Source organism: Hemiscyllium ocellatum, chromosome 23, assembly GCF_020745735.1.
Source record: "Hemiscyllium ocellatum isolate sHemOce1 chromosome 23, sHemOce1.pat.X.cur, whole genome shotgun sequence".
Taxonomy (NCBI): Eukaryota; Metazoa; Chordata; class Chondrichthyes; order Orectolobiformes; family Hemiscylliidae; genus Hemiscyllium; species Hemiscyllium ocellatum.
In genome coordinates this window covers 38,055,358-38,068,813 of record NC_083423.1, presented here as the reverse complement: position 1 = coordinate 38,068,813, position 13,456 = coordinate 38,055,358, and the positions used below count along the sequence as shown (strand labels likewise).

Sequence of the window (13,456 nt, the reverse complement as noted above, 5' to 3'; positions counted from 1 at the left end):
TTTATGGATTATTCCTCTCATCCTCTGCCCTCTAAACTATGGCTCAATTGAAGCTCTGCAGTTTACATCTCAATGACTTCTTATCCCCTCCCAGTTGAGCAACACCTCAAATTTAGAATTCTCATCTTTGTATTCAAATTCCTCCACAAACCTGCCCCTCACTATCTGCGTTAACTTCCTCCACCTTTCAATCAGCCAAAATGCTGCATTAGGTTAGTTCTGGCATGGTACATTCATAATTTTCATTGCATCCCTCTTGGTTGTTATATCTTTAGTTATCGTATCTTTAGTTATTTAAGTCCTAAACTCTGGAATTCTCCCTCTAAACCTTTACACATTTATATTAGAAACATGGAAAATAGGTGCAGGAGTGGACCATTTGGCCCTTTGAGCCAGCAGTACCATTCAATATGATCATGGCTGATCATGCATTCTCAGTATTCGATTCCCGCTTTCTCTCCTTTCCCCTTGAGTCCTTTAGCTGCAAAGCCCAGCTTCCTCTTGAATATATTTAATGAACTGGTGCCAACAGCTTCCTGTGCTAGAGAATTGCACAAGTTCACAACTTTGAGTGAAGAAATGCTTCGTCATCTCAGTCCTGAATGGCTTACCCCTATTCTCAAGTTGTGACACCTTTTTCTGGCCATCCCGACATTGGGAACAGACTTTCCACATCTCGTCTGTCCAGTCTCATTGGATTTTATGTTTGAGATTTGTCCTCATTCTTCTAAATTCCAGTGGATACAAGCCCAGTCAACCCAATCTTTCCTCATATGTCAGTCCTGCCGTGCCAGGTATCAGTCTGGTGAACCTTCGCTGGACTCCCTCAGTGGTAAGAATGTACTTTTTCAGACTAGGACACTGAAACTATACACAATACTCAAGGTGTGGCCTCACCAAGGCCGAGTATAACTGCAGCAAGACATCCTTACTCAGATACTCGAACTCTCTAGCTATGAAGGCCAGCATGCCATTAGGTTTCCGCATTGCGTGGTGCATGTAGATGCCAACCTTCAGTGACTGTTCCATATGACACCCAGGTCTCACTGCACCTCACCTTTTTCTAAACAGCCATTCAGATCATAATCTGCCGCCTTGTTTTTGTGACCAAAGTGGATAACCTGCCATTTATCCACATTATACTACATTTGCTGAATATTGTGCACTCAGCCAGTGTGTCCAAGTCACACTGCAGCCTGTGAGCATCCTGCTCACAGCACATACTGCCACCCAGCTTAGTGTCATCTGCAAATTTGTAGATATGGCATTCAGTTCCTTCATCCAAATCTTTAATGTATATTGTGTACAGCTGGGGTCACAGCTCTCAATCCTGCAGCACCCCCCTTGTCACTGCCTGCCACTCTGAAAACGACCCATTTATTCCAACTCTCTGCTTCCTGTATGCCCACCAGTTCTCTACCGTGCTAATACGTTACCTCTGATACTGTGAGTTTTAATTTTGCTTACTAATCTCTTATGTGGAACCTTGTCAAAAGCCTTTTGAAAGTGCAGATACACAACGTGTACTGATTCACCCTTGTTCACTGTACTGGTCGCATCCTCAAAACACTCCAGAAGATTTGCTGAGCATGATTTCCCTTGAGTGAATCCGTGCTGACTTGAACTGATTTTCGTCACTGTTTTCTGAATGCTCAGTTATTACATCCTTAATGATTGACTCTTGCATTTTCCTTGCCACTGGCCTATTTTTAAATATTAGAGTTAGATTATCTACCCTCCAGTCCATTGGAACTGTTCCAGCATTTACAGAGTGCTGGAAAATGATCACCAACTATTTCTAGAACCACTTCCTTAAGTACTCTGGGATGCAGAACATCAGGCCCTGGGGACTTATCTGGTTTTAATCTCTTCAATTTCTCCAATACCATTTCCTGGCTAATAAGGATTTCCTTAGTTCCTCCTTCATGCTTGAGCCTCTGTTCCCTAGTATTTCCTGAAGAAGATTATTTTTGTCCTCCATAGTGAAGACAGATCAAAAGTATTTGTGCAACTGGTCTGCAGTCTTTGTCCAGTATGAATTTACCTGATTCTGGTTGTAGGGGACCTACATTTGTCATCACCAGTTTTTTTTCTCTTCACATATCTGTAGATGCTTTTGCAATCAGTTTTTATGCTTTCTGCTAGCTTACTTTCCAAACTAAACACTGTCTTCCTCTGAATGTTAAAATTTTCCCAGTACTCGTGTTTGCTGCTTTTTCTGGCAATTTCTTATGCCACCTCCTTTAGCTTTAACGCTGTTCCTGAGTGCCCTTGTTAGTCATAGTCAAGTCACCTTCCCTGCTTGTTTCTTACACCAGATAGGGGTGTACAGTTTTGAAGTTCATCTGTGTTCTTTTAAATATCTGCCATTGCCCCCTCAACCCCTTAAGTATGCTTGGCAAATTTATCCTTGCCCATGTATGCCTCATACTATCAAAGTCCGCTTTCTTTAAGTTCAGGAACCTAGTTTCTGATTTAGTGGTGTTCTCCATCTTGAAGAATTCTACCATAAATGGGATAACAAGAGTCCAGAGACAGTATGTTCTTGTTAGGGTGAAAGGCAAGACTGATAGGTGTAGGGAATGCTGGATGACTTGAGAAATTGAGGTTTTGATCGAGGGGAGAAAAGGAAGCATATGCCAAGTATAGACAGCAGAGATAGAGTGAATCTTTGCAGTATAAATGCAATAGGAGGAAAATCAGGAGGGCAAAAAGGGGATGTGAGATAGCTTTGGCAGATAGGGTTAAGAAGAATCCCAGGGGATTACATAGATAAGTTAAGGATAAAAGGGTAACTAGGGAGAGAGGTTGCCTTGCTGATCTTTGATTGGCTCTATGTGTGGAACCTCAGGAGATGGAGATACTGTACAAGTGCTTACTGTGGAGGAGGATGTGGAAGATATAGAATGTGGGAAAGTAGATGGTGGCACCTTGACAGAATGTCCTCATTACAGAGAAAGAGATGCTGGACGTTTTAAAATGCGTAAAAGTGGATAAATCCACATGACCTATTTAAGTGTACTGTAGAGCTCTATGGGAAGCTAGGGAAATATCTCAGCCCCTTGCTGAGATATTTCTGTCATCGATAGAGGTTGGCTAACGTGGTGCCACTATTTCAGAAAGGTAGTAGGGAAAAGCCAGGGAATTATAGATCGGTGAACCTGACATCGCTGGTGGGAAAGTTGGTGGAGGGCATTCTGAGGGACAGGACTTTGATGCATTTTGGAAAGGCATGGACTGATTAGGGATAGGCAACATTGCTTTGTGTGTGGGAAATCATGTCTCTCTAACTTGATTGAATTTTTTGAAGAAGTAACAAAGAGGATTGATGAGGGCAGAGCGCTGGACATGATCTAGATGGACTTTGGTAATATGTTTGACAAGGTTCCTCATGGTAGATTGGTTAGCAAGATTAGATCACATGGAATACAGGGAGAACTGGCCATTTGGATACAGAACTGGCTCAAAGGTAGAAGACGGAGTGGTGGTGGAGGGTTGCTTTTCAGACTGGAGGCCTGTGATCAGTCGAATGCCACAAGGATTGGTGCTGAGTTCACTGCTTTTCATTGTTTTTATAAATGATTGGGATGTGAATATAGGAGGAATAGTTAGTAAGTTTACAGGTGACACCAAAATTGGAGGCATAGTGGACAGTGAAGAAGGTTACAACGGGATCTTGATCAGATGGGCCAATGGACCAAGGAGTGGCAAATGAAGTTTAATTTAGATAAATGTGAGGTGTTGCATTTTGGAAAGGCAAATCTTAGCAGGATGTATACACGTAATGGTAAGATTCTGGGAATGTTACTGAACAAAGAGCGTTGGAGTGCAGGTTCATAGTTCTTTTGAAAGTGGATTCGCAGGTAGATAGTGAAGAAAGCATTTTGTGTGCTATCCTGTATTGGTCAGAGCATTGAGTACAGGAGTTGGGACGTCATGTACAGAATATGGGTTAGGCCACTTTTGAAATATTGCATGCAATTCTGGTCTCCCTCCTATAGGAAGGGTGTTCTGAAACTTGAAACAGTTCAGAAAAGATTTACAAAGCTGTTGTCAGGGTTGGAGGGTTTGGGTTATGCGGAGAGGTTGAACAGGCTGGGGTGTTTTCCCTGGAGCATCGGAGGCTGAGCGGTTACCTTTTATCAAGGTTTATAAAATCATGAGGCATGTAAGTAGACAAAGTCTTTTCCCTAGGTTGGGGAAAGTCCAGAACTAGAAGGCATAGGTTTAGGATGAGAGGGGAAAAATTTAAAAAGGACCTAAGGGCCAATATTTTTCACAGGGTGCATGTATGGAATGAGCTGCCAGAGAAAGTGGTGGAGGCTGGTACAATGACAACATTTAAAAGGCACCTGGATGGGTATATGAATAGGAAGGCTTTAGAGGGATATGGGCCAAGTGCTGACAAATGGGGCTAGATTAATGTAGGACAAAGTGTGGCACAGTAGTTAGCACTGCTGTCTCACAGCGCCACGGTCCCAGATTTGATTCCAGCCTTGGGCGACTGCCTATGTGGGAGTTTGCACATTCTCCTCATGTCTGCATGGCTTTTCTCCGGCTGCTCTGGTTTCCTCCCACACTCCAAAAATGTACAGGTCAGGTGAATCGGCCATGTTAAATTGCCCATAGTGTTAGGTGCATTAGTCAGAGGGAAATGAGAGTGGGTGGGTTACTCTACGGAGGGTCAGTGTGGACTGGTTGGGCCGAAGGGCCTGTTTCCACACTATAGGAAATCTAATCTAAAATCTTCTCAGCATGGACAAGTTGGACCAAAGAGTCCGTTTCCAAGCTGTGTATCTCTATAACTCCATGACTCTGACTCTATTATGGTCACTCTTCCTTAAAGGATCTCACACCATAATGTTGCTAATTAATCCTCTCATTATCCAATACCCTTGCTCGCTAGTTGGTTCCTCAACATATTTGTTCAGGAAACCATCCATCAAACATTCCAGGAAATCCTCCTCCATTGCATTGCTACCAGTTCATTTCGTCTAGTCAGTATATAGATTGAAGTCACCCATAATAACTGCTGTAATCTTTACTGCATGCAACTCTGTTTGTTTGATATACTCCCCAACATCACAACTCACACTAACTGCAGCTCCATCCATACTGATTCTACATCGTCCAGTCTAATGTCCTCCTTATCCACCTCCCTCTATTTTCTGTCTGTCTTTCCTAAAAATTGAATAACCCATTGAGTTCCCATCCTTGGTCACCCTGGAGCCAGGTCTGAGATCGCAATTACATCATATCCATTAATCACTGTTTGCACAGGTAATTCATCCACCTTATTACAAATGCTCCTCACATTGAAATAGTCTTCAGGCTCTTTTGTTTTGACATTTATTGCCTTTCTAGAATCATAACTCCCTAAATTCAGCTTGACCTCATCCCATTTTTTTTACCTATACCGTTGGTGTATATGCACCATGAAAGCTGGCTGTTCTTCCTACTCTTTCTCTATCTGTTGGTCACCCATTCCCTATCTTCCTCAGTAATTTTACTTTGCGGTGTGGCCAACTTACTGAATGTGCTAACCACGAATCCCTCTGCCTCTTGGATGCTGCAAAGTGATTTCAAATGCAACTCCAGAGCTGTCAACTGGATAGTAGCTGGCCAGCATGTGAAGGAGTCAGGGACTTGGGAATAGTTCCTGAATTCCCACATCTCACAGGAAGAACATGACTCTGGTCTGGTATCTCCTGCCATAACATAACCCTCAAGTCAATAACAGTTAACAGAAAATAAGAGAGAAGAGAAACAACTTACGAGTCACTCACTCACCTGCTGTCTCTGATTCATAATTGAGCTTTCTTCTACTTCTCCATTATCGTCATGTCTTCTGCAGCTGCAGTAGTTTGCTCCTCCTCTGACTGCCTTACCTTGTTGCTGCTTGACCTCCTCACCGAAGCAGCAACAAGGTAAGGCAGTCAGAGGAGGAGCAAACTACTGCTCCTCTGCATTCACTTAAACCTGCACTTAAACCTCCAGGAGCACTTCCACGATAAAGTTTCCCTTCTCAAATGGCCTTGCCTTGTCTTTTATTTGCTCCAGGGTAGTGACTGAGACAAATCCTTCTAAAATCCTTCTCCGCAATGCCTCTGTTGAATGCCTTGATTGGATGCCCTCGCTCAGTTCACTGACATCAGTTCTGTGTTTCCCTCCTCGGTTGCAGTGATTGTGATAACAACTCCCAGATTCATTCTCAGCAGCGCTCTTGGTTCTTCTCTTTTGAGATTCTTTTAAAACCTAGTTCTTTAACCAAGCTTTTGGTTATTTGACCTCATCCTCTTGCATGGTTCATTGTCAAAATGAATCTTTTACTATACTCTGAAATGTCTTGGGATGTTTTTCTACATCAAAGTTTATAAAATGAAATGAAATTGGTTGTACTTAACCCTTGATTGGATGAAGTAGGGCAGTTTGGAAGACTTTGAAGGGTATTTTCTGTTTAGGTGATATTTTATATAATGAAATCACATTTATTTTTAACATTAAGTAATTAAAGTATTCAAACATTTCAGGCTTCAGTGTGTTATTTTTCTAATATTGATTTATCTACAGTATTTTTGAGCTGTGAAATGCAGTTTTCAATAAATAAACATCTGTTGTTTGATCCATTTTAAACTGAGTTTATATTTGCTGGTATTAATGCGCTTAACAAAGAGCACACTCCTTTTGCTACAAGTAAAAAAACGCAAAGCCTGAAACTAATTTCAAATTGGAAGAAGTCTTTTTTACTTTGTAGTTACATTATTATATTGCAGTGCAATTAAAAGGCAGTTTTCAAATGATTCATAATGTTATGCAGTCTGCTGCATTCTATTAAAATATGCAGAAGCTTAAAAGCTCTTTGGAGTTTTTCAACAGTAATGTGTGATTTTCATGCTGAACAAATAACAAGAAAATCAAAATGTAGTAGCCATTTAAGTTTACACTTAACCAGGTGAAAATCTGCTCAACTTTGTTTTTGTCAGTGTATTGTACATTGTATTTTGTAAATTTATTTTAAACAAAATGCAATTGGCATTCCTAACACTGTATAACAGATAAGTAACTATTGAGAAACCCTGATGAGGTATCTATTGAATATATTTCTATGAATTCAGTTTTTGATCATGAGTCCATGAGTATTTCTTTTACTGGTTTTGTTTGTGATTGGCACAACTGCCTCTATATCATTGACAATAGGCCACAGAATAGTAATTTAAACACTTGACTTTAATTTGCTGACTAAATTACTTGTGAATTATAGTAAAACTATATATAGCAAAATTTTTTTGGTTATACAGACAACAGCTTGTATAGAATTGCAATGAGTTTATGCAGATTTTCTGTGGTAATACTGGGTTTTTCTATGAACGCTCAAGAACTTGCAGCCTATGGGTAGTGTACTTTTGTTTATTGAATGCCATTTAATCTCCATGGTATTGCACAAAAAATTAACTGAGTATAATGTTTTGAGTAAAGTGAGAGCAATGGCGTGTTAATAGCAGAGAAGGAGCTGTTTTTGTCTGTGCTGGCTCTCCACAAGAGCAACTTAGTGAGTCTCACTGTGCCACCAGTCACCCATCGAAGTTAGTTTTTTTGAGGGGCATACTGAATCTGCCTGGACCACACTTTGGCACTGATTTCTAGATTCTTCATACCAAATTTCTAAAAGGGTCTGATAAGGTAGTTTGAGTGGTGCTGAATAAGATGAGTGTGCATAGTGTTGAGACTAGTACACTAGCATGGATAGAGGATTGTCTATCTAATAGAGTTGGGATATTTTGATGGCAAGCTGTAACTAGTGGAAAGATGACACAAAAATGATGAAAGGCAAGTGATGAGGATGACACAATGTCTACATAGAAATATATACAGGTTAAGTGAATGGGCAAAAATTTGGCTGAATTCATTTTTAATATGTATTAATTGCTTTAGAATTCATTTATGCTAAGTATAATACAACTTGAATAGCTTACCAGTATACTTACCTAATGTGATTTTGTTCTGCAATGCCACTTTTCAATATTTCCCTGCCTTATGCTGGTTCTGCAATTGTCATTAGTTCCTACACTGGATTTAAAGGTGGTATTCTCCCACAGTGCTTTGCTGCTCAGTTGGGAGGATGTGATTTTAGGACTTTAGTGTATGTAGTAGTTCACACATTACTGTGGACAAATTAATTAATAATGGGAAAGACCTAATTGAAAAAATGAGGCTCCACACTTACAAAGGTGAATGTGTGAAAAGAAGTAATTAATTTAGATGTCCTATTTCTTCAAAAAAAAAGTGCAGCATTCAATTATCAATAGAATAATGCATTATAAGTTTTTCAATTTTATATTACAGCAACATATTTGCAACTTTAATTTTATTCTTGTTCCTAGAAGTATGGAATTGTTGAAGGAAAACCACTAAGTGAATTAAAAACATTGGCAAAAGCTGCAGGGCAGAGATGCCCTGCTTTTACTCCTCCAGGAGCAGAGACTGTGGACGAAGTAAGTCATTGAATGATGGATGGATGTGACAGATTCAGATTAGAATTTTGATCAAATTTATGTAGGCTTTGCACCTAAAATTTATTCAAAATTATTTCAAGTTCGTTTACCCATTACCCATTTATTGAAACTTTAACCGTCGTCTTGTGTAAATGTAAAATAAATTCTATGGCAGTTATTAAGAGGAACAATGACTTCTCAATTTCCTGGCTGATATACGTTCCCTTAACTTACATCAGAAAAATGGATTTTCTGGTCATATCTCATTGCAATATTCCATGAACAGCAGTGTGCAAATTGTTTTGTTTCTCTATGGTTTATGGCAGTAATTACATTTCAATGTTGCAAAAGCTTTGAGAAATCCTGTGGTTACTAACAATTATACAATTTAAGTTCTAGATGCCTGAATTTCAGTTTCATAAGAAATGAGATTGCAAATTAACAAAATCTCCAGTGGCAGTCTTTCTGGTGTTACATTTATTGATTTTCATATGACTTCAAACGTAGCACCTTATGCTGTGCTTGTGAGAAAATTTAAAGCTATTGGATTGCATGGTCTTTCTCATGTAGCAAAATTATTTTTTTATTAACACGTTTTGCAAAAGTGGCTGAAAGTAAGATTATGGATGATGTCAATATATTCCAGCTCTGGTCAGAGTGTATTGTGTGAATGAGCAATGAGCACAATGGGCAAGGCTTCTTATTCTGACTTTATAGGTCATAGTGAGTAGGATTAAATGACAGTGTTGAATTTTAATAGCCACTCTTTAAAATTGCTACCTCAAATCAAAGGGTTCTCTATTCCTATTACAACATTTGCATGTTACGTTTTTGCAGGGCTCAATAATTGGAAATCAGTGTTACATTACATAGGATTTCCTACCTTTAAATATGCTAGCATTCTGTTTTTCAAACTATGAAAAAAATCCCAATCCTGCTAACCAGTAACCCAAGTTCCTTAGTTGAATATATGTTCACTGATGTGTGTAGTTCAAATTTAACTTGATAGCAGTCTATCAATATAGTTATGCCTGATATCCTCTTGAAATAAATAACCGAAAAATTGAAAGATATTATATATAGACATAGAGATGTACAGCACGGAACAGAGCCTTTGGTCCAACTCGTCCATGCCAACCACATAACAATAATTAATCTAGTTGCATTTCTCAGCAGTTGGCCCACTTCCATCTTAAACCATTCCTATTCTTATACCCATCCAGATGCCTTTTCAGTGTTGTAATTGTACCAACCTCGACCACTTCCTCTGGCAGCTCATTCCATATGTGCATCACTCTCTGCATGAAAACGTTACCCCTTATGTCCCTTTTAAATCTTTCCACTCTAATCTTAAACCTATACCCTTGGGTTTGGACTCCCTTATCATGGGGAAAAGACCTTTGTTCACACTATCTATGCCCCTCATGATTTATTAAACCTCTAAGGTCACACCTCAGTCTCTGACACTCCAGGGAAAATAGCAGCAGCCTATTTGTCCTCGCCCCATAGCCCAAACCCTTTGATCTTGGCAACATCCTTGCAAATCTTTTCTTAACCCTTTCAAGTTTCACAACATCTTGCCTAGATCAGGGAGACCAGAATTGAATGCAGTATTCCAAAAGTGGCCTAACCAATGTCCTACAGCCGCAATATGACCTTCCACCTCCTATACTCAATGCACTGACCAATAAAGGCAAGCATACCAAACACCACCTTCACTACCCTGTCTACCTGTGTCTCTACTTTCAATGAAATGTGAATCTGTACTTCATGGCATCCTTGTTTTACAACACTCCCCAGGACCTTATCATTAAGTGTATAACTCCTGCCATGATTTGCCTTTCCAAAATGCAGTACGTCACATTTATCTAAATTAAACTCCATCTGACACTCCTCAGCCAATCTGATCAAGGTCCCATTGTATTCTGAGGTAACCTTTGCTGCCTGCTACCCCCCAATTTTGGTGTCATTTGCAAACTTAGTAACTATACCTCCAATACTCAAATCCAAATCATTTTATATAAATGACAAAGAGCCATAGATCCAGCACTGATCCTTGTGGTACATTGCTGGTCACAGGCCTCCAATCTGAAAAGCATCCCTCAACCAGCATCCTCTGTCTCCTACTTGCAAGTCAATTCTGTATCCAACTGACTACTTCTCAGTGTATTCCATGTGATCTCATCTTGTTAATCAGTGTACCACACAGAAGCTTGTGGAACACCTTCCTGAAGTCATGTAGACAATGTCCACCACTCTACCTTCATCAGTCCTCTTCACCATTTCTTCAAAAACTCAAATCAAGTTCGTGAGAGACAATTTCCCATGCACAAAGCCATGTTGACAATCCCAAATAGTCCTAGTCTTTCCACATATGTGTAAATCCTGTGTCTCAGAATCCCCTTGAAGAACTTGTCCACCACTGATGTCAGGCTCACCGGTCTTTGGTTCCCTGGCTTTTCCTTACCACCAAAATATATTTTGATTATTGCCTCACTGTTGCAATTGTTAACAGACATAGCCTCAATTTTTGGATTTACCAAAGCAGTAATGATGAGTTTTTCTTTCGCAGGTGATGACCAATAGTAGGAAATGTTTTCCCCCCCCAAATTATTGAATAATGTTCTGTTTGTTTTGCAGGTTCAGGTTCGGGCAAAGGAATTCTTCAATTATTTATGTAACCACGTTGTGCAACATGCAAAAAAAGCTAACACTGTACCAGATCATATTGAAACCACGGCTGAATATTCTGGAGATGTGCACAGTTCACTAAAAGATCTCAACAGTGTGGACTCCAGCAGCTGTGATATAAATAATAGCATTTCAGATAAGGTTGAAGATCTGACCGCCACTGTACTTGTAGTGAGTCATGGTGGATTTATGCTACAGTGGGTTGGCTATTTTATCAAGGATCTGAGATGTCCTTTGCCACCATCCTTTGACCAATCCAAGGCCTTTTCAGTCTGTCCAAATGCAGGAATAAGCAGTTTTGTTGTTACTTTTGCTCAGATTGCTGACTGTTCTCCTCAGATAGTTTGTGATTATCTGTATGACTGTAGTCATCTTGTTGACATTGGTGTTTGACAGGATGTATTTTTAGTCTGAGCCTACAGTGATGATTTTTTTTTGTCAGGCATTTTAGTTGTGAAAATAGTTGCCAATATACAGATTCAGTTTGGATTAAATCCATTTGACTTGTTTAGGACAAATGCAAAATAGTGCAGATGCTGGAAATCTGAAATAAAAGCACAATGCTGACCACAGTCAACAGGTCAGGCAGCACCGTGAACAATGAACAAAAATCTTCCAGACTGCATTATCTTTTTATCCTCAGACCCAGAACTTTTTTAAAAAAAAAAGCAGATTCTAAGCAAGTACATAGGCAGAAACTTGAGTGTAGAGAAAAAAAGCTAAGCGTTTTGAGAGGGAGGATGGTAGGAAAAGTTAAATGCCTTAAAGGCATCATTGTGCAAGACAAAAGGAGGTGGTATGGATCAAGTAAAGAAACAAAAAGCTAGCAGTAATGCAACTGTGAGTCACAGAATTGTCATCAGCTGCAATTCGAAAATAAGCTTGCATTTCCAATTTCTCCAGTTCTGGTAAATGGTTGTCGGGATAAAATGTTAACTTTTCCAGTCTGCGCAGATGCTTCCTGCCCTGCTTCATATTTTCAGTATTTCTCTTATTTTAGTTTTTATAGATTTTTACTCTAGTATATTAAAATAGTGCAAAGAACTTTAATTTATTTTCTAAAATAAATTATTGATATTTTCTTCTTGCATGGATAAAAAATTCTCCATCTCCTTTAGTGGTTATAAATATTGCATCATCATATTGTCACTTAATTTCCTGACCGAGGGAGTGTATCCTATAATTGTTTAAAGACTATGGCTACTGGTGAACTCTTGTGATAAATTCCTCACAGTGGATGAGTCCTATACAAAAACACTGTAGTTATTGTGTGCAAAGTTTAAAAACTAGTTGTGTGTAAGACTGTATGCTGGTGACATTACAAAGTATATTGTTGATGGATTTTAAGCACCTTGAGAAGGGCTGTCAGCACTGATTGATGCAGCTATATGTTCACATTTTCAATCTATTTACCTTGTGCTATGTTAAATTAAAATGAATGATTAAACTGCGATTGATCGATAAAATTTCAGACAATTATGTATGTTACATAAGAAGAATAAAATACAATGTCATGTCACAATTTCATTTTCTTTTACCTTGTGTATCTAAGTTGGAAATTTACAGGGAAGCAGAACTAATTCTGTCCACATGGATTTAAATTAATTTGACAGAGGCGAATACTAGCATGAAATATTAAGAAGAAACATCAAAACATCAAAAGTCTTTTGAGGTGGGGTCCCTATAAAACACTGCCTTGATAGAAAGGTCTTTAACCTCTGTGCCAAAACTAAACTGACCACTGTACCGATAATTGACAGTTTGCAGATGGCAGCAGTGTTGTTGACAACACTGCTTTGTATTTGCAAACACACTCAATTTCTTCAGTTCTGTATAAAATAAACCTGGCTTGGACTTTAATGTTACTAAAACAAAAGTCATATACCCACATCCCATAATATATTGAAGGGGACACTCTGAAATATGTTGAAGGCTTCACATACCTTCTAAAACATTACAGTTTATGAGGAAATCTAAGATCAGATTGGCTGTACAAGCTCAACATTCTGTAAACTACTGCAGTATGTGTTTAATAATAAAGACTTTCTCAAGTTGAATTTGTTGCATTCTGAAGGGATTCTTGAAATAATATATAAAATAGCCCAATTTGGGAAGTGGCCATTTTAGACCTTGTACTGGGAAATGAGCCTGGCCGGATGATCAAAATTTCAATGGGGGGAGTCATTTTGGGAACAGTGATCATAATTCTGCAAGTTTTAAGATATTTATGAAAAATGATCCTTGGGTGACAGTACAAAATTGGGAGAAGACTA

At 39.1% G+C, this 13,456-nt stretch overlaps 1 protein-coding gene across 1 annotated transcript in view; it reads left to right on the top strand.

Annotated features, from left to right (window-relative positions):
- Window positions 1-12,683, top strand: part of LOC132826607 (fructose-2,6-bisphosphatase TIGAR-like) — a 29,815-nt gene extending 17,132 nt beyond the window's left edge. Inside the window, exons 7-8 of the mRNA XM_060842562.1 lie at window positions 8,382-8,492; window positions 11,133-12,683. Of these exons, the coding sequence (XP_060698545.1) occupies window positions 8,382-8,492; window positions 11,133-11,576 (555 nt within the window). The 3' untranslated portion in view covers window positions 11,577-12,683. The remainder of the gene's footprint in view (window positions 1-8,381; window positions 8,493-11,132) is intronic.
- The last annotated feature ends 773 nt before the right edge of the window (window positions 12,684-13,456 follow it).